Genomic DNA, 23,934 nt, shown 5'->3' on the forward strand with positions numbered 1-23,934 from the left:
TTACGTCTCGACCATTTCGAGACTCCTCGTCATGTCTCCAATCTCATCCGGGGCTCCGAAGTACCTTCGGTACATCAAAACACATAAACTCATAATATAACCGTCATCGAACTTTAAGCGTGCGGACCCTACGGGTTCGAGAACAATGTAGACATGACCGAGACACGTCTCTGGTCAATAACTAATAGCGGAACCTGGATGCTCATATTGGCTCCCACATATTCTACGAAGATCTTTATCGGTCAAACCGCATAACAACATACGTTGTTCCCTTTGTCATCGGTATGTTACTTGCCCAAGATTCGATCGTCGGTATCTCAATACCTAGTTCAATCTCGTTACTGGCAAGTCTCTTTACTCGTTCCGTAATACATCATCCCGCAACTAACTCATTAGTTGCAATGCTTGCAAGGCTTATAGTGATGTGCATTACCGAGTGGGCCCAGAGATACCTCTCCGGCAATCGGAGTGACAAATCCTAATCTCGAAATACGCCAACCCAACAAGTACCTTCGGAGACACCTGTAGAGCACCTTTATAATCACCCAGTTACGTTGCGACGTTTGGTAGCACACAAAGTGTTCCTCCGGTAAACGGGAGTTGCATAATCTCATAGTCATAGGAACATGTATAAGTCATGAAGAAAGCAATAGCAACAAACTAAACGATCAAGTGCTAAGCTAACGGAATGGGTTAAGTCAATCACATCATTAGGAATGACAACTCATGTCTATGGTTAGGAAACATAACCATCTTTAATTAACGAGCTAGTCAAGTAGAGGCATACTAGTGACACTCTGTTTGTCTATGTATTCACACATGTATTATGTTTCCAGTTAATACAATTCTAGCATGAATAATAAACATTTATCATGATATAAGAAAATAAATAATAACTTTATTATTGCCTCTAAGGCATATTTCCTTCAGAAACAACATATAAAGAGGTCCGGGATCGATCACCATACGTTGTGCTTTGTTAAGAAACGAGTTACTTAGGGCCTGTTCGGTAGCTGGCCAGCTTCGAGATTCATGAAATTTTCGCTGGAGCTAGCTTCCCAGATTTGAATAGGATCTACGTACAAAAAAGGGAGCGGCACTTCTGGCGATCCAAGGAAAAGGGAAGCGGGAGTTAGGCTAAATTACATAGGAATGCCACCGCGAAGTGACTCAAGAGGCACCTACCGGTTTGCTATGTTCTCTCTCCCCTCTTATTACGTCCTGACGAGGCGACGTGGAGAGATCGCTACCTTTCCCTCTGTACTGGGCCAAGCCCAGCCTCTCTTCTCCTGTGTCTGACCAGGCCTAAGGCCACTTTACGTGTTGAGTTGGCTCGGCTCCAGCCCGCCCATGCAGGTTGGCCTGCCGGCACGCACCAGAAGCTGGAGTTAGCGAGCCGAACAGTTTTCATCGATCGCGATCCTGTGAAAGAAGCCAGCATCGAGAAATAGAAGTGAGATTTGCGGATCCACTGAAGCTAAAAGGCAATCGATGTCGATGCTGACGGCCCTCACCTGTTTAGCTCCAGGTCACCGGTTCAAACCCCGGATAGTACCATCTGGTGCTGTTCCACAAGGCATCTGGTGCTCTTGATACATATCCCTCTCTTAGTGCGCGCACTAGCATAATTAGTTTACCATCATCATCACTTTATTTACGGCAACATCTAAAACCATGCATGACTGTCTTCACATACTTCCTCCATTTTAAAATATAAGTCTTTTTAAAGGCTATATACAGATATATATAGATATATATTCTAGAGGGTAGATTCACTCATTTTGTTCCGTATCTAGTCGCATTGTAATCTCTAAAAATAGTTATATTTAGGATACGAAACCGTTGTACCCGATTTGTCTACAAAGAGTCAAGGGCAGGTTCGAATGGCTAGCTAAGCTAGTTTGGTCACATCAGTCAACAAGGGCCTCGCAACCACCGGAAAACTCGAAATCTACTTGCCTAGCAGTAGAATTTTCTCGAGAATTTTCTCAAAAAGAAACTAGCAGTGGAAAAGTCGTATTTACCAGCTCCGCTGAGCACCACCACCAACCGAGCTTGGCACGTTATCGTCGGAGATGGTGTCAGCAGGCCATACAAGGCCTCGGTTAGCCTGGGACTGGGAGTATTAAGATTGCGTCACAACGCGACGAAGCTATATATAGCTTGCTCTGCTTCATCACAAGTACGCATACCTAACAGCGGCAATGGCGCCAGCGCAGCAAGCCTCGCCACCCCCGATTCTCAGCGTCCTCGACACCACTCTCGTAGCGCCCTCGCCCAGCGCCGGCGCCGCCCCGCCGGAGTCCTCCCTCCCGCTCACCTTCTTCGACGTCTTCTGGCTTAACCTCCCACCCGTCGAGCGCGTCTTCTTCTACCGCCTCGCCGCCGACGCCGACGTCCCCGCCATCCTCTCCAACCTCAAGACCTCGCTGTCCCAGGCCCTCCACGCCTACTACCCGCTTGCCGGCCGCCTCCGCCTCACGCCCGGGACGGCTGACCGCTACGAGGTCTACTACCAGCCTGGCGACGGTGTCACCTTCACCGTCGCCGAGTACCGTGATGATGTTGACGTCGATGAGCTGGCCATCGACCAGCCGAGGGAGATCATCAGGATCGCGCCGCTCGCACCGCCACTCCCCAAGGGCGGCGCGGTGCTCGCGCTGCAGGCCACCGTGATGCGCCGTGGCCTCGCCATCGGCATGGCCGTGCACCACGCCGCCTGCGACGGGGCGACCTCCACGCGCTTCCTGCACACCTGGGCGGCGGCCAGCACCGGCGCCGTCGGCCCACCACCCCCTGTCATCGACAGAACCCTCGTAAAGGACCCAACGGGTCTCTACGACGTCTTCGTGAAAGCCAAGCCGACCGCCGGCGAGATGGACCGCGTCAAGACGTGGGAGCACCGACTCCTCGCCACGTTCACACTGTCCAAGGAAGAGATACAACGCGTCAAGGACGTGGTAGCCAGCGAGGCCGGGCGGCGAGGCGCTACGCCGCCGCGATGCTCCTCGTTGGTGGCCACCTTCGGCTTCATGTGGTCATGCCACCAGCGAACTAAAGATACAGGAAGCACCGGCGCAGACCCGACATACTTGCTCTTCCCCGTCGACCACCGCTCACGGATGAAGCCTCCCGTCCCGGAGGAGTACCTCGGCAACTGCGTCGGCATCGCCACGCATGCCGCACCCATGGACCAGCTCGCGGCAGCCGGCGGCCTCTTCATCGCGTGCACGGCGGTAGCTGCGGCGATCGACGAAGCGGTGCGCGGAATCGGCTCACCTGAGACAGTTGCGTTGTGGATGCATCGGGTCAGGGAGGCTGGCGTCGCCGGCATGTGGACGGTGGCCGGGTCGCCGAGGTTCCGCGTGTACGAGGTGGACTTTGGGTTCGGGCGGCCGGCCAAGGTGGAGATCGTGTCCGTGGCGAGAACCGGCGCCATGGCGGTGGCAGAGGGCCGGAGCGGCCGCGGCGGCATCGAGGTGGGCATCTCTCTGCCGGCGGCCGGCATGCAGAGCTTTCAAATGTGCTTCCAAGATGCCATTGACTGGCTTCACCAGTAAACAAGTGATGCATATCATTTTTCCTTTTTCTTGTGGTAAATCAAGTGATAGTATTACGTATAATGTGCAATTATGCATACCCGTAAGGCCGTAAGATAAGTACGTACGAAGTTCATCATGTAATACGTACGATGTTATAGTGTAAATTGATACGTACACTTGACTTGAGGTTGAGGTCTCTTGAGGAGCTATATAGCATTGCGTTGGTTGTGTTCAGATACGGGAAGTGGTGGCCACTGATGTATTTTGGTTCAATTTCATTCTGGAGATACTATATAATATCTACAAATTTCTCTGCGGTACGTAACAGCTGCCAAAGTCGTGACGTTCACACAGTTAGTGAACGCTCTCCACAACACGGCGATGAAGTTTGAGATGCACCGAAAAGATCAAAGTCACCAGACAGTCGTGGAACACGTACTATTTCTACTCGTGGACAAAAATGGCCAATAGACGATGACGTACCAGTACCATACGGATCGCTTTCGGAGGCTACGTACACGCGCATGCATAGCTCAAGATAGCCCAAAATTATAACAGGCTCGATGGAAACCTTTCCGCCTGTGGGCTTGTGGTCGTTTCTTCTTCTATGCAAAGCTACACAACACACCTTCTTTCGTGCAATGAGTCTTGGCATCCGATCTGAATTCAGTGCATGCACGTAACCTCACATGTCCTCAGCCATTTGCAGGTTAGCCGCGGGGACAGTTCTAGTGCTCTAAGATTAGCTATCAGACGTGCATTCTAGTACAACCCTCCATGCCGTGTCGGGCCATGTTTGTGCGCACATCCGCATAGGTGTCGCCATCTTATTTGTTTATTCGTTGTCTTCATCCAAGTTGAATTATTGTACCCTTCTTCGGTAAGAAATATAGTATAAGTGTTAGCATTTTGATTGGAAATTTAAGTTTATTTACACTCTGGATGCTCTTCTGCTAATGCAGATATTACTTAGCCTTCTCGTTATTTTCATTAACCATAAACCCTATATAACACCAGATACACAATGGCGCCTCAGGACCCAAAGTCGCTCCCGCGGACGGCGCGGGAGAAAGCCCTAGCCGCCACCACCAGCACCCCACTGATGCGACCCGGTGTAATATAAATTCCGAGGTCTTTGATGTTTCGACTGAAGCCGGTATTGTTAAAAAATACACTGCATATACACCTGATTACATACGGCCAAGTCACGAAGATGAACATGCACTAGTAAATTGGTATGGTCATGCAAACTGTTGTGTTGGAGACCACGTGCATAGATGAGGAAAAGAAGGGCGTTCAGTTTGAGATTAAATGCCATTTGGATTACATTCGCAAAAAAAATGCCATTTGGATTAGGCTTGCATGTGGAGGAAACCAAGGAAAAGAGCATCCTAATTATTTTGGTAAGCTACGATTATAAGATGGCATGAAGGAGTCCGTGAGCCATCGTGATTGTTTCCTTGGCAGTACTACTATTTGCTACGCCGGAAATAAAACAAGAAGAATATTTATGTTTCTTTTTCTGCCCCGGAAGGAAAAGATAAACATGAGGATTCTATTTATTTAGGAATTATTCAGCTTAAAGACGTTGGCTGGGGTTCACCACAGCCAAGGAAGAAGCCAGCGACCCACCAAGTTGCGAAAGACAGATATTTCTAATGCAACGGTAATACAAATATGTGTTTTATAAGGGTAATACCGGTGTCACTAATTCATTACGTTTTAGAAAACTTTTTTTGGCCGAATCTTAGTATTATATGCTTATTTTTGCATAGTAATAATACATTTTTGATATATACATACGTATAGTGCGTATATGTATTGTATGCATGTATAAAAATATACAGACATATGTGAGATTGCACATACAATCACTAACCATTCCATGCAAATATGTACACTTCAGAATGCACCATGCACGATCTTCATCGATCATCGATCAGCACAGACACTCTCTTATACCCATATAATACATACACATGCACTTACCTAGTACTCCCTCCGTTCCCAAATATTTGTGTTTTAGAGATTTCAAATGGACTACCACATACGCATGTATATAGACATATTTTAGAGTGTAGATTCATTCATTTTGCTTCGTATGTAGTCACTTATTTAAATCTCTAGAAAGACAACTATTTAGGAACGGAGGGAGTACATGCATGGCCGGAATGCGTACGTAGGTTACACCCTCGCACCTAGCCCGTCAATCGAAATGATTCAGGACTGACCCAAACTATTATAACCGGGGCTTCCCTTCAGAAAAAAAATTACCACAACTCAGAGACCTAACACAATGCTATCACTTTTAGGGTTTTTTTTTCCGCAAATCACTACCAATTCAAGTTAGTTTCCGCTTTGGCACGTTTATGACAGGGTGGGCCCACCCGTTAGCTAGGGCGGATGTGGCACAAATAGTCAACTCCATTACTTTTGACCATTATGACATTCTAGGAGGGCCCACATGTCAGCAACCGGGAGGGTCCCACTTGACAGTGAAATAACACAAATTTTATTAGAATGAAAAATGATCTGATCCAGGGTTTGAACTGGCAACATGGAGTTAAACAGATGAGGGCTGTCAACATCAGCTGCCTTTTCTTGGCCGCACCACTATCTTATACACCCATTGTCTAAATACACATTTTGAAAAGTTGAAAAATAAAAATTCCGCGTGTATATCCGGACGAGGTCATCGACGTCAACGTCATCACGGTACTCGGCGACGGTGAAGGTGACGCCGTCGCCCGGCTGGTAGTAGACCTCGTTAGCGGTCAGCCGTCCCGGGCATGAGGCGGAGGCGGCCGGCGAGCGGGTAGTAGGCGTGGAGAGCTTGGGACAGTGAGGCCTTGAGGTTGGAGAGGATGTCGGGGACGTCGGCGTCGGCGGCGAGGCGGTAGAAGAAGACACGCTCGACGGGTGGGAGGTTGAGCCAGAAGACGTCGAAGAAGGTGAGCGGGAGGGAGCACTCCGGCGGGGCGGCGCCGGTGCTCGTCCAGGGCGCCACGAGAGTGGTCTCGAGGACGCTGAGAATCGGGGGTGGCGAGGCTTGCTGCGCTGGCGCCGGACGTGGATTTTTAGAACACCTGCACCCCGGCCCTGGTATCCTGGTTGTCCAATATTGCTTTAAGATCTGTGCAACACAACTAACTTTCCATATAAAATTTTCTCTTTTTTGTTTCTCTCACATAAAAGATGTTTTGAAGTTCAAACCTTTGCAGCGTTGCAAAACTTTCTATCTAGAATTTAGGATAAATCATTTTTTGTATATTTATGTTTGACAAAAAATTCTGAAAGATTTATCCTAGATTCTAGATAGAAAGCTTTGCCACGGTGCAAAGGTTTGAGCTTCAAAACATGTTTTATGTAAGAGAAACAAAAAAAGAGAAATCGATTTGCACGAATCGCGATGCGAAGAATGGATGGCTAGATAGAGAGGGCCTGGGTGCAGGTGTTCTATTATATATTTTCCCGCTGGCGCCATTGCCGCTGTTAGGTACGTGCTTGGTGATGAAGCAGAACAACTATATATATCTTCGTCGCGTTGTATGGCCTGCTGAAGTACCGACGCCATCTTAATACTCCCAAGCGTCAGGAGGCCATCTCCGACGATAACGTGCTAGTTTGATGGTGGTGCTTGTTAGAGTTGTGTCGAATATTGTATACAAGGTAGGTTACAGTTGGACTCTGAGTTGTATTGTGTTTAGATAGGATATGGAGTCGTGTCCTAGTAGGACACTTGTATCCTAGGCCTCTCATATATAGCGGCAAATTTGACAATTTTGACCTGGAAACGAAATAAATTCACAGAATGAACTGGGTGCGAAACTATTTCACATCCCTGACCCTTTTGTGTAGCGCCCGCCACGCCGGCGCCACACCCTACGGTGCAGCGCCTAGCTCCGGGGCGTTGCACCTCTGTCCACCGTGGCAGCCCATGGGCCCGCACCCAGCAGTGCAACGCCTCCGAGCTAGGCGCCACACATGTAATGTGCAGCGCCTAGCCGCTAGGCGCTACACGTGTAATGTGCAGCGCCTAGCGGCTAGGCGCTGCACTGTGACTTATCCAGCCACTTGGTTGGCCCCCCCTCCCCCACCCCCCCCCACCACACACTCTCTCACTCTCTCCCCGAGCTTTTCCCCCTCTCCCACTCTCCCCCCTCTCAAATCTTCTTCCAAATCTTGCAAATTTGAAGAATTTGTCCGTGGATTTCGAAGTCAAACCCTCCCTCAAGGTAATAATCTCCGATCCCCTTGTTTTGATTGAAGTAAAGTTCTCCCATTGCTCATTTGTTGGTAGTTTGGGGAAACCCTAGTTTTGTTTGGATCTAGAGATTTGCATGGAGATGTGAGATGTTTGTTTGCCCATTTCTATGATTAGGCTTTGTTAGTATGCTAGGGTTATTCTTATGGGTGTTCTTATGTTGGTGCTAGGGTTAGGTTTAGGGCTAGGGTTATGGTTAGGGTTATGGTTATGGTTAGGGTTCGGGTTATGGTTAGGGTTAGGGTTGTTGTTTCATATATATATTAGGGTTTGTATTCGGTGTTAATCCATGGATTAGTACTCATGGAAGCAATGTTACCTTGTGTTCTTTGAATGCTTATAGGGATGGGAAGAACATGTGTGTTTGTTCATCATGGGGACAAAGACGCCTTTTTGAAAGGCAATAAAGAACCGGACCCGGATGAGTTTGACATGGTGTTTGATAGTAGTCCTAGCTATGCGGAGCTCTTGCAACAAGTTAGAAAAGATTTGAATTGGATGGACCCTAGTGATATCATTGAGTTGGAGGAAAGGCATAATGTTGGTTTTGGAATGCACATCCGTTGGAAGACAATGTGTGTAAACTCGGAGCAACGTTGGGTTGCATACAAGGAGACGGTGGCCGAATCACTAGACAAGGCTCTTGAGTTATTTGCAACGAAGAAGGTTGATTCAAGTTTGCATTTGGACTTGAACCGGAACCCCTCCCCTTTGGTTGCTAGTAGCACCCCATCCTTGAAGCGAGATGAAATTGTTGAACCTCTTTTGACCCAAGAAGTGAGGCCAACATTGAGCCCTTATAGAAACAACCAAGATGAATCTTTGCAAGAGGACAATGATGAGTATGCGGACGATGACAATGAAGTTGATCTCCATGACAACAATGTGGGTGATCTCAACAAATATCATTTGCAAGAGACAATGGACCATTCCATCCCTTTTTCCCGTGCATATGCATCGGACTCGGATGACGATGGTCCCGATGAACAAGTTGATGCGGAGGGGTTCACGGTGAAGGAGGCCGAAGCTTTCGAGAAGGTATTTGGTCGGGATCATCAGACTACATTGTTCAAGGATGTTAGTCTCGCGGATGAAGACGTGGTAGATGGTGGCCAATGTGTACCTCTTGGGGTTAGGCCAAGCTCTCACCGTGATTTGGTAGACGACAAGAACCGGATTGCTAAAGGTTCTAAGTTCGACAACTTGTTGGATTTGAAGATGTGGCTCGACAACTGCTCGGTTACGCATTATCGTCCACACAAGATGGTGCACTCGGACGTCAATGTGCGCTACACGGTTGCATGTGCATGTGAAGATGAAAAGGAGGTCCAACTTGGACTTACAAGAGGCCGTGGTGGTGGTAGAGGTCGTGGAAAGGAGGTCCAACAAGGAGTGGCAAGACGCCGTGGCGGTTGTCCGTGGATTGTGCGTGCAAGACCATGGAAAGGAGGTCCTACTTGGCATGTAGTGAGTTGTGTGCCAACTCACATGTGCCAAGGCAAAAGGGTGGATGGCAAGATTGTGTCCGAAGACCACAAACAACTCACGTCCGAGTTCATCGCTTACAGGCTCTCCAACTCAATATCCACACTTCCAACAATGAGCGTCCAACATGTCATTGACCTTGTGAAAGCCATCTTTCATTACAAGGTGAAATACGGCAAGGCATGGAAGGCGAAGCAAGCCGCATTTAAGATGTTGTATGGTACATGGGAGGAAGCATACAACCGAATCCCTAGGTTGTTGTTAGCCATGGCCGCGACAAACCCGGGCATGGTTCATGTGGTCGAGCCTCATGGGCACCAAACAACGGTTCATGAAGGAAGGAAAGTCAGAGTATTTGGCCGTGCTTTTTGGGCGTTCGAGCAATGCGTGAGGGCTTTCGAACATTGTAGGCCGGTCATCGCAATTGATGGCACGTTCTTGACCGGACAATACAAGGGCACCTTGTTGGTTGCGATAGCAAGTGATGCCAATAACCGGGTGTTGCCATTGGCATTTGCTTTGGTTGAGGTGGAAAACAATGACAACTGGGAGTGGTTTCTGCATCTTTTGAGGACGAAGGTGTTACCCGCTCAAAGGGAAATTTGTGTCATATCGGATCGGAATCAAGGAATTCTTAACGCCGTGGAGATTGACATTCCCGGGCATGCTCCGTTGCACCATCGCTGGTGCATGAGGCACTTTTGTTCGAACTTCTATAGGGCATGTGGCCTTAAGGAGTTGGCCGATGATCTTCAAGATTGTTGTCTCGCTTTCTCCGGTAAGCGCTTCGCCACTTTGTACAACAAATTGCTCGCACACAAAAAACTTGATCCCGGGGGTCAAGAGTTTCTCAATAGGCACATTCAATACCGGAACAAGTGGGCACGTGCTTTTGATGAAGATGGCCGGAGATACGGTCAAATGACAAGCAATATGGCCGAATGCTTCAATAGGGTGCTCAAAGGTGCACGTGGATTACCCGTGACGGCAATAGTTCAATACACATTTGACAAGATGAATGCGTACTTTGTAAAGTACTCGATGGAAACCGATGCACAGATAGCGGGTGAGAACCCACGGAAGTACAAGTACAAGTTCCCACCCAAAGTTGATGAATGGTTGCTATTTCAATCACGGAAGGCGGACTCAGAAGAAGCTATATTATATGACAATGAAGAGTGGAAGTACAAAGTGAAAGAGCCAGGAGGAACCACAAATGATGGCCGGCAACATGGAGGTCGGGCTTTCAAGGTGTCGTTAACACAATGTGATTGCACTTGTGGGAGGCCATTGTTGCTTCATCTCCCATGCTCACATTTGTATGCCGCCGGCCGCGTTAGGAATGTGGACATCAATCACCCACGCACCGTGAGGGAGTCGGAGTTCTCAATCATGACGGTCAAGAAAACATGGGCTCCCCGCTTTCACCCATACTTTGACCAATCACAATGGCCGGAGTATCATGGAGTTCAACTATGGCCGGATCCGGAGTTGAAGGTTGTTAAACGGGGTAGACGTAAGACAAAGCGTCTTAGAGGCGACATGGACGGATGGGGCCATGGTGGGCGCCACGAAGCGGGCAACGACCAATTCCAAGAGCCTCGTGAGAGCTCCCGTTGTGGGGAGTGCAAAGGTCATGGCCACAAAAAAAGAAAATGTACGAAACCAAGGAAAAGGTCCAAGAAAAATGATGGAAGCACAAGCCAACATGGAGCTACACAAGGGAGCCAACCAAGTGGTAGCCAACCTAGCGGTAGCCAACAAGTGCCAAGCCAACCAAGTGGTAGCCAACCTAGTGGTAGCCAACAAGTGCCAAGGCAACCAAGTGGTAGCCAACAAGTGCCTAGCCAACCAAGTGTTAGCCAACAAGTGCCAAGGTAACCAAGTGGTAGCCAACAAGTGCCTAGCCAACCAAGTGTTAGCCAAAGAGGATCTAGGCAACAAAGAGGTCGGCAACTTGGACTTACAAGAGGCCGTGGTGGTGGTAGAGGTGGTGGTGGTGGTCTCGGCTGTGGTGGTGGAAGAGCTCGACGTGGTGGTAATGGCCGTGGTGATGGTCTTGGCCTTGGTGGTGGACTTGGCCGTGGTGATGGACAAGCGCAAGTTCATTATAGAGGAATGTTTGGATACCTAGATGGACCGTTTCCGTATGTTCCTCACTAACTATAATGTATCATATGTTCTTGTTTTTTCATATGTTCTTCTTTTTCATATGTGCTTCCATTTGTTCTTATTGTCCTTACTAACCATTATGTTCCACTCATTGTAGGTATGGCGGCTTCCCAACCCAACAAACCAACGATGAAGGAGGATGGCGAAGATGAGATGGCCGGATGGTGGGAGAAGGCTGCGAAGAAGCTTAGAGAGGAGGATGCAGCCAAGCTAAAGAAGAAGAAGGAAGAGGAGCTTGAGAAGGAGAGGAAGCGAAAACAGAGTGCGGCAAATGCGATGCGCGCTAGGGAGCAAGCGTTGATGAGGAAAGTTGAGGAGGCAGAGAAGAAGCGTCAACAGGATTTTGAAGAAAGAACCATGAAGCTTTGGGCAATTGCAGCTGAAAAAGAAGAGAGGGACAATCAGATATTCATGGAGAGGGTGGTTAAGGAGGCTCACCTCATAAGAAAAAGGGAGGAGGAAGAGGAAGAAGAGAGGAAGAAGAAGAAGGGAAAGGGGCCTTGCTCTACGCAATAGAGCTATGTCTCCTCTTCGATTTGGTTGTGAACTACTATGTCTCCTCTTCGATTTGGTTGTGAACTACATGTGTCGTGAACTACTATGTCTCCTCCTCGATTTGGTTGTAAGAACTACTATGTGCGGTGAACTACTATGTCTCCTCCTTGATTTGGTTGTAAAACTACTATGTGTCGTGAAGTACTATGTGTTATGAACTACTATGTGTCGTGAAGTACTTGGGCGCTGCAATCTACCATGTGGCGCCTAGCTGCTGTGGCTCTCTGGATAGCTAAAAAATTCACTAAGTCCAAGTCCAAGTGCCTCAAACTGTAGAGTACCTTCTGTTCTGGCTGCATAGCTACAGACCAGTGCAGCGCCTAGCTAGGAGGCGCCACACTGTACAGTGCAGCGCCTGGGTGCTAGGCGCTGCACTGTATAGTGCGGCGCCTCCATGCTAGGCGCTGCATGAACACTTAGCGAAATTTTTGCCTGAAACTGGAGGCATACCTTCTGTTGCTCTCTGGATAGCTACAGACATATGCAGCGCCTAGCTTGGAGGCACCACACTCTATAGTGCAGCGCCTGCGAGCTAGGCGTTGCACTGTAGAGTGCGGCGCCTCCAAGCTAGGCGCTGCATATGTCTGTAGCTATCCAGAGAGCAACAGAAGTATGGCTAGTTACAGACATATGCAGCGCCTAGCTTGGAGGCGCCACACTCTATAGTGCAGCGCCTGCGTGCTAGGCGTTGCACTGTAGAGTGCGGCGCCTCCAAGCTAGGCGCTGCATATGTCTGTAGCAATCCAGAGAACAACAGAAGTATGGCAAGTTACAGACCTGTGCAGCGCCTAGCTTGGAGGCGCCGCACTCTACAGTGCAACGCCTAGCTCGCAGGCGTTGCACTGTAGAGTGTGGCGCCTCCAAGCTAGGCGCTGCATATGTCTGTAGCTATCCAGAGAGCAACAGAAGTATGGCTAGTTACAGACATATGCAGCGCCTAGCACGGAGGCGCCACACTCTATAGTGCAGCGCCTGCGAGCTAGGCGTTGCACTGTAGAGTGCGGCGCCTCCAAGCTAGGCGCTGCATATGTCTGTAGCTATCCAGAGAGCAACAGAAGTATGGCTAGTTACAGACATATGCAGCGCCTAGCTTGGAGGCGCCACACTCTATAGTGCAGCGCCTGCGTGCTAGGCGTTGCACTGTAGAGTGCGGCGCCTCCAAGCTAGGCGCTGCATATGTCTGTAGCAATCCAGAGAACAACAGAAGTATGGCAAGTTACAGACCTGTGCAGCGCCTAGCTTGGAGGCGCCGCACTCTACAGTGCAACGCCTAGCTCGCAGGCATTGCACTGTAGAGTGTGGCGCCTCCAAGCTAGGCGCTGCACAAACACTTAGCAATTTTTTTGCCTCAAACTTGAGGCCTACCTACTGTGCCTCCTCCCCCCCTCTACTGGGTCATTTTCAGCCACAGTTCAACAATTCGTATAACAAACATTCAGGTTCAAAAAGGGTTCACCACAGACATCATTTCTTAGAAAGGACCATCACAATAAGTTCCAGTTTAACATAGAGCTACCACCACTCCAAGTTCAACGACATAAAAGGTACGACCACTCCAAGTTCAACGACATAACAAATTGCACTCGAAGTTCAACATTATAAAAAAACTAAGATGACTAGTGCTTTCCACGCTTGCTGGCTCCTCCCCCCTCTTGACGCTTATCTTCTTCACCTTCCTAGGAAGAGGAACCCGCTCCGCCTCCGGTTCAACATCGTCATCCAAATAGTCATCCAAAGCCGCCATCCGCGAGGTGCCGACCGTCCTTTTGCCTCTTTGGGTGAAGTCTTCAGGTGTGTACTTGTTGATTCCCCTCCTAGGCTTCAACTCGTATGCAGACCGAGCCTGGTACGTCCCCAAGGTCATATCATCAGCCTGGAAATATGCCCTAGAGGAAATAATAAAAGGTTATTATTATATTTCTTTGTTCATGATAATCGTCTATTATTCATGCTATAATTGTATTGTCCGGAAATCGTAATACATGTGTGAATACATAGACCACAACGTGTCCCTAGTAAGCCTCTAGTTGACTAGCTCGTTGATCAACAGATAGTCATGGTTTCCTGACTATGGACATTGGATGTCATTGATAACGGGATCACATCATTAGGAGAATGATGTGATGGACAAGACCCAATCCTAACCATAGCATAAAAGATTGTGTAGTTTCGTTTGCTAGAGCTTTTCCAATGTCAAGTATCTTTTCCTTAGACCATGAGATCGTGCAACTCCCGGATACCGTAGGAGTGCTTTGGGTGTGCCAAACGTCACAACGTAACTGGGTGACTATAAAAGTGCATTACGGGTATCTCCGAAAGTGTCTGTTGGGTTGGCACGGATCGAGACTGGGATTTGTCACTCCGTGTGACGGAGAGGTATCTCTGGGCCCACTCGGTAATGCATCATCATAATGAGCTCAATGTGACTAAGGCGTTAGTCACGGGATCATGCATTGCGGTACGAGTAAAGAGACTTGCCGGTAACGAGATTGAACAAGGTATTGGGATACCGACGATCGAATCTCGGGCAAGTAACATACCGATTGACAAAGGGAATTGCATACGGATTGATTGAATCCTCGACACCGTGGTTCATCCGATGAGATCATCGTGGAACATGTGGGAGCCAACATGGGTATCCAGATCCCGCTGTTGGTTATTGACCGGAGAGGCGTCTCGGTCATGTCTGCATGTCTCCCGAACCCGTAGGGTCTACACACTTAAGGTCCGGTGACGCTAGGGTTGTAGAGATATATGTATGCGGAAACCCGAAAGTTGTTCGGAGTCCCGGATGAGATCCCGGACGTCACGAGAGGTTCCGGAATGGTCCGGAGGTGAAGAATTATATATAGGAAGTCCAGTTTCGGCCACCGGGAAAGTTTCGGGGGTTACCGGTATTGTACCGGGACCACCGGAAGGGTCCCGGGGGTCCACCGGGTGGGGCCACCTATCGAGGGCACCAAAGACGGTTTTAAAACGTCGCAGAACATATGAGATGTTCCAAAGACTGAAATTGGGATTTCAGACTAGTGCCCACGTCAAGAGGTATGAGACCTCTGACAAGTTTCTTAAGCCTGCAAACTAAGGGAGGAAAGCTCAATCGTTGAGCGTGTGCTCAGACTGTCTGAGTGCCACAATCGCTTGAATCGAGTGGGAGTTAATCTCCCAGATGAGATAGTGATAGTTCTCCATAGTCACTGCCACCAAGCTAGTAGAGCTTCGTGATGAACTATAACATATCAAGGATAGTTATGATGATCCTTGAGCTATTCGCGATGTTTGACACCGCGAGAGTAGAAATCAAGAAGGAGCATCAATTGTTGATGGTTAGTAAAACCACTAGTTTAAGAAGGGCAAGGGCAAAAGGATACTTCATGAAACAGCAAGTCGTTTGCTGCTCTAGTGAAGAATACCAAGGTTGAACCCAAACCTGAGACTAAGTGCTTCTGTAATGAGAGGAACGGTCACTGAAGCAGTACTACCCTAGATACTTGGTAGATGAGAAGGCAGGCAAGGTCGACAAAGTATATTGGATATACGTTATATGAATGTGTACTTTACTAGTACTCCTAGCAGCACCAGGGTATTAGATACTGGTTCGGTTGCTAAGTGTTAGTAACTCGAAATAAAAGCTGCGGAATAAATGGAGACTAGCTAAAGGTGAGATGATGATATGTGTTGAAAGTGTTTCCAAGGTTGATGTGATCAAGCATCGCATGCTCCCTCTACCATCGAGATTTGGTGGTTGCGCTGATCATGATTGGATTATGTTTACCGCAAAACGGTTATTCATTTAAGGAGAATAATGGTTACTCTGTTTATTTGAATAATACCTTCAATGGTCTTGCACCTAAAATGAATCTCGATCGTAGTGATACACATGTTCATGCCAAAAGATATAAGATAATAATGATAGTACCACATACTTGTGGCACTGCCACTTGAGTCATATTGGTGTAGAACGCATGTAGAAGCTCCATGTAGGTGGATCTTTGGACTCACTCATTTTTGAAAAGATTGAGACATGCGAACCATGTCTATTGGTATATATGCATGAAGAAACTCCATACAGATGGATCGTTTGGACTCACTTGATTATGAATCACTTGAGACATGCAAATCATACCACATGGGCAAGATGACTGAAAGGCCTCGTTTTCAGTGAGATGGAACAAGAGAGCAATTTATTGGAAGTAATACATTTTGATGTATGCAGTCCAATGAATGCTGAGACATGCAGTGGATATCGTTATGTTCTTACTTCACAGATGATTTGAGTAGATGCTGAGTGTATTTACTTGATGAAACACTAGTCTGAATTATTGAAAGGTTCAAGCAATTTCAGAGTGAAGTTGAAGATCGTCGTGACAAGAGGATAAAATGTCTGTGATATGATCATAGAGATGAGTATCTGAGATACGAGTTTGGCACACAATTGAGACATTGTGGAAAGTGTTTCACAATTAATACCGCCTGGAACACCATAGTGTGATGGTGTGTCCGAACATCATAACTGCACCCTATTGGATATGGTGCATACCATGATGTTTCTTATCAAATTACCACTATCGTTTATGGGTTAGGCATTAGAGACAACCGCATTCACTTTAAAAGGGGCACCACGCAATTCCGTTGAGACGACACCGTTTATAGAAACCTAAGTTGTCGTTTCTTAAAAGTTTGGGGCTGCGATGCTTATGTGAAAAGTTTCAGGCTGATAAGCTCGAACCCAAAGCGGATAAATGCATCTTCATAGAATACCCAAAAACAGTTGGGTATACCTCCTATTTCAGATCTGGAAGCAAAAGTAATTGCTTCTAGAAACGAGTCCTTTCTCGAGGAAAAGTTTCTCTCAAAAGAATTGAGTGGGAGGATGGTGGAGACTTGATAAGGTTATTGAACCGTCGCTTCAACTAGTGTGTAGCAGGGCACAGGAAGTTGTTCCTGTGGCACCTACACCAATTGAAGTGGAAGCTTATGATAGTGATCATGAAACTTCGGATCAAGTCACTACCAAACCTCGTAGGATGACGAGGATGCGCACTACTTCAGAGTAATGCGTGATCCTGTCTTGGAAGTCATGTTGCTAGACAACAATGAACCTACGAGCTATGGAGAAGCGATGGTGGGCCCATATTCCGACGAATGGCTCGAGGCCATGAAATCCGAGATAGAATCCATGTATCAGAACAAAGCTGGACTTTGGTGAACTTGCCCGATGATCGGCAAGCCATTGAGATAAATGGATCTTTAAGAAGAAGACGGACATGGACGGTAATGTTACCGTCTATGAAGCTCGACTTGTGGCAAAGAGTATTTTCACAAGTTCAAGGAGTTGACTACGATGAGTTTTTCTCATCCGTAGCGATGCTTAGGTCCGTCGGAATCATGTTAGCATTAGCTACATTTATGAAATCTGGCAGATGGATGTCAAAACAAGTTTCCTTACCAGTTTTCGTAAGGAAAGGTTGTATGTGATACAATCAGAAAGGTTTTGTCGATCCTAAGGATGCTAAAAGGTATGCTAGCTCCAGCGATCCTTCCATGGATCAGAGCAAGCATCTCGGAGTCAGAATATACGCTTTGATGGGGTGATCAAAGTTTTTGGGTTTATACAAAGTTTGTTAGAAACTTGTATTTACAATAAAGTGAGTGGGAGCGCTACAACATTTCTGATAAGTATATGTGAATGACATATTGATGATCCAAAATGATGTAAAATTTCTGGAAAGCATAAAGGGTTGTTTGAAAGGAGTTTTTCAAAGGAAGACCTGGATAAAGCTACTTACATATTGGGCATCAAGATCCATAGAGATAGATCAAGACGCCTGATGATACTTTCAAAAGACAGCACACCTTGACATGATTTTGAAAGAGTTCAAAATAGATCAGCAAAGAAGGAGTTCTTGGCTGTGTTACAAGGTGTGAGTATTGAGTGAGACTCAAGACCTGACCACAGCAGAAGATAGAGAAAGGACGAAGGTCGCCCCCTATGCTTTAGACATAGGCTCTATAGTATGCTATGCTGTGTACCGAACATGTAGTGTGCCTTGCCATGAGTTGGTCAAGAGGGTACAATGGTGATCCGGGAAAGGATCTCATGACAGCGGTCGAACTTATCCTTAGCACCTAGTGGATTAAGGAATTTTCTCGATTATGGAGGTGGAAAGGAGTTCGTTGTAAAGGGTTACGTCGATGCGAACTTTGACACTAATCCGGATGACTCTGAGTAGTAAACCGGATTCGTATAGTAGAGCAATTATTTGAAATGGCTCCAAATAGCGCGTGGTAGCATCCACAAGATGACATAGATATTCGTAAAGCACACGGTTCTGAAAGGTTCAGACCCGTTGACTAATAACCTCTCTCACAAGCATAACATGACCAAACCAGAACACATTGAGTGATAATCACATAGTGATGTGAACTAGATCGTTGACTCTAGTAAACTCTTTAGATGTTGGTCACATGGTGATGTGACCAGTGAGTGTTAATCACATGGTGATGTGAACTAGATTATTGACTCTAGTGCAAGTGGGAGACTGTTGGAAATATGCCCTAGAGGCAATAATAAATGGTTATTATTATATTTATTTGTTCATGGTAATTGTCTATTATTCATGCTATAATTGTATTGTCCGGAAATCGTAATACATGTGTGAATACATAGACCACAACCTGTCCCTAGTAAGCCTCTAGTTAACTAGCTCGTTGATCAACAGATAGTCATGGTTTCCTGACTATGGACATTGGATGTCATTGATAACGGGATCACATCATTAGGAGAATGATGTGATGGACAAGACCCAACTTAAGCATAGCATGTCCGGAGGTAAAGATTTATATATGGGAAGTCTTATTTTGGTCGCCGGAAAAGTTTCGCGCTTTATCGGTATTGTACCGGGAGTGCCGAAAGGGGTCCGGGGGTCCACCAAGGGGGTCCACCAGCCCCGGGGGGCCACATGGGCTGTAAGGGGTGCGCCTTGGCCTATATGGGCCAAGGGCACCAGCCCCAAGAGGCCCATGCGCAAGAGATAAGAAAAAGGGAGAGTCCTAAAGGGGGAAGGCACCTCCGAGGTGCCTTGGGGGGGGGGGAAGGACTCCCCCCTGGCCGCACCCTTCCTTGGAGGAAGGGGCAAGGCTGCGCCCCCCCTCTCCCTTGGCCCTATATATAGTGGGGGGAAGGGAGGGCAGCAAGATCTAAGCCTTGGGCGCCTCCCTCCTCCCCTGCAACACCTCTCTCTCTCTCGCAGAAGCTTGCGAAGCCCTGCCGGAGACCCGCTACATCCACCACCACGCCGTCGTGCTGTTGGATCTCCATCAACCTCTCCTCCCCCCTTGCTGGATCAAGAAGGAGGAGACGTCGCTGCACCGTACGTGTGTTGAACGCGGAGGTGCCGTACGTTCGGCACTCGGTCATCGGTGATTTGGATCACGGCGAGTACGACTCCGCCATCCACGTTCATTGGAACGCTTCCGCTCGCGATCTACAAGGGTATGTAGATCCACTCCTTTCCCCTCGTTGCTAGTAGACTCCATAGATGCATCTTGGTGAGCGTAGGAAAATTTTAAATTATGCTACGATTCCCAACAGCCTACACTGACTGGGGAGGAAGTTAATGATGATGATCATGAAGCTTCGGATCAAGTTACTGAACTTCGTAGGTCCACAAGGACACGTTCCGCACCAGAGTGGTACGGCAACCCTGTCCTGGAAATCATGTTGTTGGACAACGGTGAACCTTCAAACTATGAAGAAGCGATGGCGGGCCCGGATTCCGACAAATGGCTAGAAGCCATGAAATCCGAGATAGGATCCATGTATGAAAACGAAGTATGGACTTTGACTGACTTGCCCGATGAGCGGCGAGCCATAGAAAACAAATGGATCTTTAAGAAGAAGACGGACGCAGATGGTAATGTGACCATCTACAAAGCTCGACTTGTCGCTAAGGGTTATCGACAAGTTCAAGGGGTTGACTACGATGAGACTTTCTCACCCGTAGCGAAGCTGAAGTCTGTCCGAATCATGTTAGCAATTGCCGCATACTATGATTATGAGATATGGAAGATGGACGTCAAAACGGCATTCCTTAATGGCTTCCTTAAGGAAGAGTTGTATATGATGCAGCCGGAAGGTTTTGTCGATCCTAAGAATGCTAACAAAGTATGCAAGCTCCAACGCTCAATCTATGGGCTGGTGCAAGCATCTCGGAGTTGGAACATTCACTTTGATGAGATGATCAAAGCGTTTGGGTTTACACAGACTTATGGAGAAGCCTGTGTTTACAAGAAAGTGAGTGGGAGCGCTGTAGCATTTCTCATATTATATGTGGATGACATACTATTGATGGGAAATGATATAGAATTCTTGGAAAGTATAAAGGCCTATTTGAATAAGTGTTTTTCAATGAAGGACCTTGGAGAAGCTGCTTATATATTAGGCATCAACATCTATAGAGATAGATCAAGACGCCTCATTGGTCTTTCACAGAGTACATACCTTGACAAGATATTGAAGAAGTTCAGTATGGATCAGTCCAAGAAGGGGTTCTTGCCTGTATTGCAAGGTGTGCAATTGAGCACGGCTCAATGTCCGACCACGGCAGAAGATATAGAAGAGATGAGTGTCATCCCCTATGCCTCGGCCATAGGGTCTATTATGTATGCCATGCTGTGTACCAGACCTGATGTAAATCTTGCCGTAAGTTTGGTAGGAAGGTACCAAAGTAATCCCGGCAAGGAACACTGGACAGCGGTCAAGAATATCCTGAAGTACCTGAAGAGGACTAAGGATATGTTTCTCGTTTATGGAGGTGACGAAGAACTCGTCGTAAAGGGTTACGTCGACGCTAGCTTCGACACAGATCTGGATGACTCGAAGTCACAGACCGGATACGTGTATATTTTGAATGGAGGAGCAGTAAGCTGGTGCAGTTGCAAGCAAAGCGTCGTGGCGGGATCTACATGTGAAGCGGAGTACATGGCAGCCTCGGAGGCAGCACAGGAAGCAGTCTGGATGAAGGAGTTCATTACCGACCTAGGGGTGATTCCCAATGCGTCGGCCCCAATGACTCTCTTCTGTGACAACACTGGAGCTATTGCCCTTGCGAAGGAGCCCAGGTTTCACAGGAAGACCAGGCATATCAAGCGTCGCTTCAACTCCATTAGTGAAAGTGTTCAAAATGGAGACATAGATATTTGTAAAGTACACACGGACCTGAATGTAGCAGATCCGTTGACTAAACCTCTCCCTAGGGCAAAACATGATCAACACCAGGACGCAATGGGTGTTCGATTCATCACAATGTAACTAGATTATTGACTCTAGTGCAAGTGGGAGACTGTTGGAAATATGCCCTAGAGGCAATAATAAAAGGTTATTATTATATTTCTTTGTTCATGATAATCGTCTATTATTCATGCTATAATTGTATTGTCCGGAAATCGTAATACATGTGTGAATACATAGACCACAACGTGTCCCTAGTAAGCCTCTAGTTGACTAGCTCGTTGATCAACAGATAGTCATGGTTTCCTGACTATGGACATTGGATGTCATTGATAACGGGATCACATCATTAGGAGAATGATGTGATGGACAAGACCCAATCCTAACCATAGCATAAAAGATTGTGTAGTTTCGTTTGCTAGAGCTTTTCCAATGTCAAGTATCTTTTCCTTAGACCATGAGATCGTGCAACTCCCGGATACCGTAGGAGTGCTTTGGGTGTGCCAAACGTCACAACGTAACTGGGTGACTATAAAGGTGCATTACGGGTATCTCCGAAAGTGTCTGTTGGGTTGGCACGGATCGAGACTGGGATTTGTCACTCCGTGTGACGGAGAGGTATCTCTGGGCCCACTCGGTAATGCATCATCATAATGAGCTCAATGTGACTAAGGCGTTAGTCACGGGATCATGCATTGCGGTACGAGTAAAGAGACTTGCCGGTAACGAGATTGAACAAGGTATTGGGATACCGACGATCGAATCTCGGGCAAGTAACATACCGATTGACAAAGGGAATTGCATACGGATTGATTGAATCCTCGACACCGTGGTTCATCCGATGAGATCATCGTGGAACATGTGGGAGCCAACATGGGTATCCAGATCCCGCTGTTGGTTATTGACCGAAGAGGCGTCTCGGTCATGTCTGCATGTCTCCCGAACCCGTAGGGTCTACACACTTAAGGTCCGGTGACGCTAGGGTTGTAGAGATATATGTATGCGGAAACCCGAAAGTTGTTCGGAGTCCCGGATGAGATCCCGGACATCACGAGAGGTTCCGGAATGGTCTGGAGGTGAAGAATTATATATAGGAAGTCCAGTTTCGGCCACCGGGAAAGTTTCGGGGGTTACCGGTATTGTACCGGGACCACCGGAAGGGTCCCGGGGGTCCACCGGGTGGGGCCACTTATCCCGGAGGGCCCCATGGGCTGAAAGTGGAAGGGAACCAGCCCTTAGTGGGCTGGGGCGCCCCCCCTTGGGCCTCCCCATGCGCCTAGGGTTGGGAACCCTAGGGGGGAGCTTCCCCCTTGCCTTGGGGGGCAAGGCAACCCCTTCCCCCTTTGGCCGCCGCCCCCCTGGAGATCCCATCTCCCAGGGCCGGCGCACCCCCCAGGGGCCTATATAAAGGGGGGGGAGGGAGGGCAGCAACCTACAGCCTTGGGCGCCTCCCTCCTCCCCTGCAACACCTCTCTCTCTCTCTCTCGCAGAAGCTCGGCGAAGCCCTGCCGGAGACCCGCCACATCCACCACCACGCCGTCGTGCTGTTGGATCTCCATCAACCTCTCCTTCCCCCTTGCTGGATCAAGAAGGAGGAGACGTCGCTGCACCGTACGTGTGTTGAACGCGGAGGTGTCGTCCGTTCGGCACTCGGTCACCGGTGATTTGGATCACGGCGAGTACGACTCCGTCATCCACGTTCATTGGAACGCTTCCGCTCGCGATCTACAAGGGTATGTAGATGCACTCCTTTCCCCTCGTTGCTAGTAGACTCCATAGATGCATCTTGGTGAGCGTAGGAAAATTTTAAATTATGCTACGATTCCCAACACAAAGTTCATCATTGGAGCTGAAGGGATCACCGAGTTGCCTTTCCTGACTAATGCGTTGTACTGGTGCTGGGCTACCTCATCAAAAACGGTGGGTTCTTCCAGAATCTCCTCAGCATACGCCGGCTGGCATACCTCCACGCGGGTACTTGCAAGAAACCATGCGAGATAGTTGTTGAACGCGATCGGGCAGTGCTCACGAAGCTGGGCTCGTTTTCCAGCCCTTGCTTGCTCCACACTAAGAGCGAACTGCACGACATACTTCCTGTGATGGCTGGCCCAATCCTTGATGTTCCGCTGCTTTTTCCTATCCAACCTGCAAGTTAGAAACAGAATATTAGCATCATCGAAACCGCCGAGAAGCTGCTAAGTGCTGAAGGTTAATTATATCTTACGCGTGTAGCAACTTGTCCGTGTCCTCCCACTCCGGCGGGTGTGGCTGGAACAAACCAAACTGGCGGAACACCCGATGTGGCAGGTGAAGCTCAACCGCCCAGTTGCATATCAGTGGGCACCGCATATGCCAGAGATCCCTATCCCTAATGCACATCGGATTAAGCCTGAACTCTATAGGGTTACCAAAACTCTCTCCTTTTCCATACGGCTCCCATTCCACCTGCAAAATGGGATTGAATGCAAAATTGATATCGAGTGAAGATACAAGCATGATAATCACTTATGCAAGGTCGGTTCACCTGCTCAGGCGTGATCGCGTCCAGCTCGCTCTTGTACAACTTGTACATTACCGAGGGATCATCCGTCGTCTCATTTAACACATCCCACTTGTAAGCCCAAGTGGGGAGCCGTAGTGGGTCGTCTTTATCGTCCCAATCCTCGTACTTCACGGTCTTAGGT

General features: G+C 48.0%; 1 protein-coding gene across 1 annotated transcript; it reads left to right on the top strand.

Annotated features, from left to right (window-relative positions):
* Positions 1 to 2,149: 2,149 nt before the first annotated feature.
* Positions 2,150 to 3,777, top strand: LOC109757011 (anthocyanidin 3-O-glucoside 6''-O-acyltransferase-like). The gene has a single exon (XM_020315836.4). It carries the CDS (start codon positions 2,205 to 2,207, stop codon positions 3,558 to 3,560), a length of 1,356 nt encoding a protein of 451 aa, XP_020171425.1. The 5' UTR covers positions 2,150 to 2,204; the 3' UTR covers positions 3,561 to 3,777.
* The last annotated feature ends 20,157 nt before the right edge of the window (positions 3,778 to 23,934 follow it).

This window comes from Aegilops tauschii, chromosome 4, assembly GCF_002575655.3.
Source record: "Aegilops tauschii subsp. strangulata cultivar AL8/78 chromosome 4, Aet v6.0, whole genome shotgun sequence".
In the NCBI taxonomy this organism is placed as follows: domain Eukaryota; kingdom Viridiplantae; phylum Streptophyta; class Magnoliopsida; order Poales; family Poaceae; genus Aegilops; species Aegilops tauschii.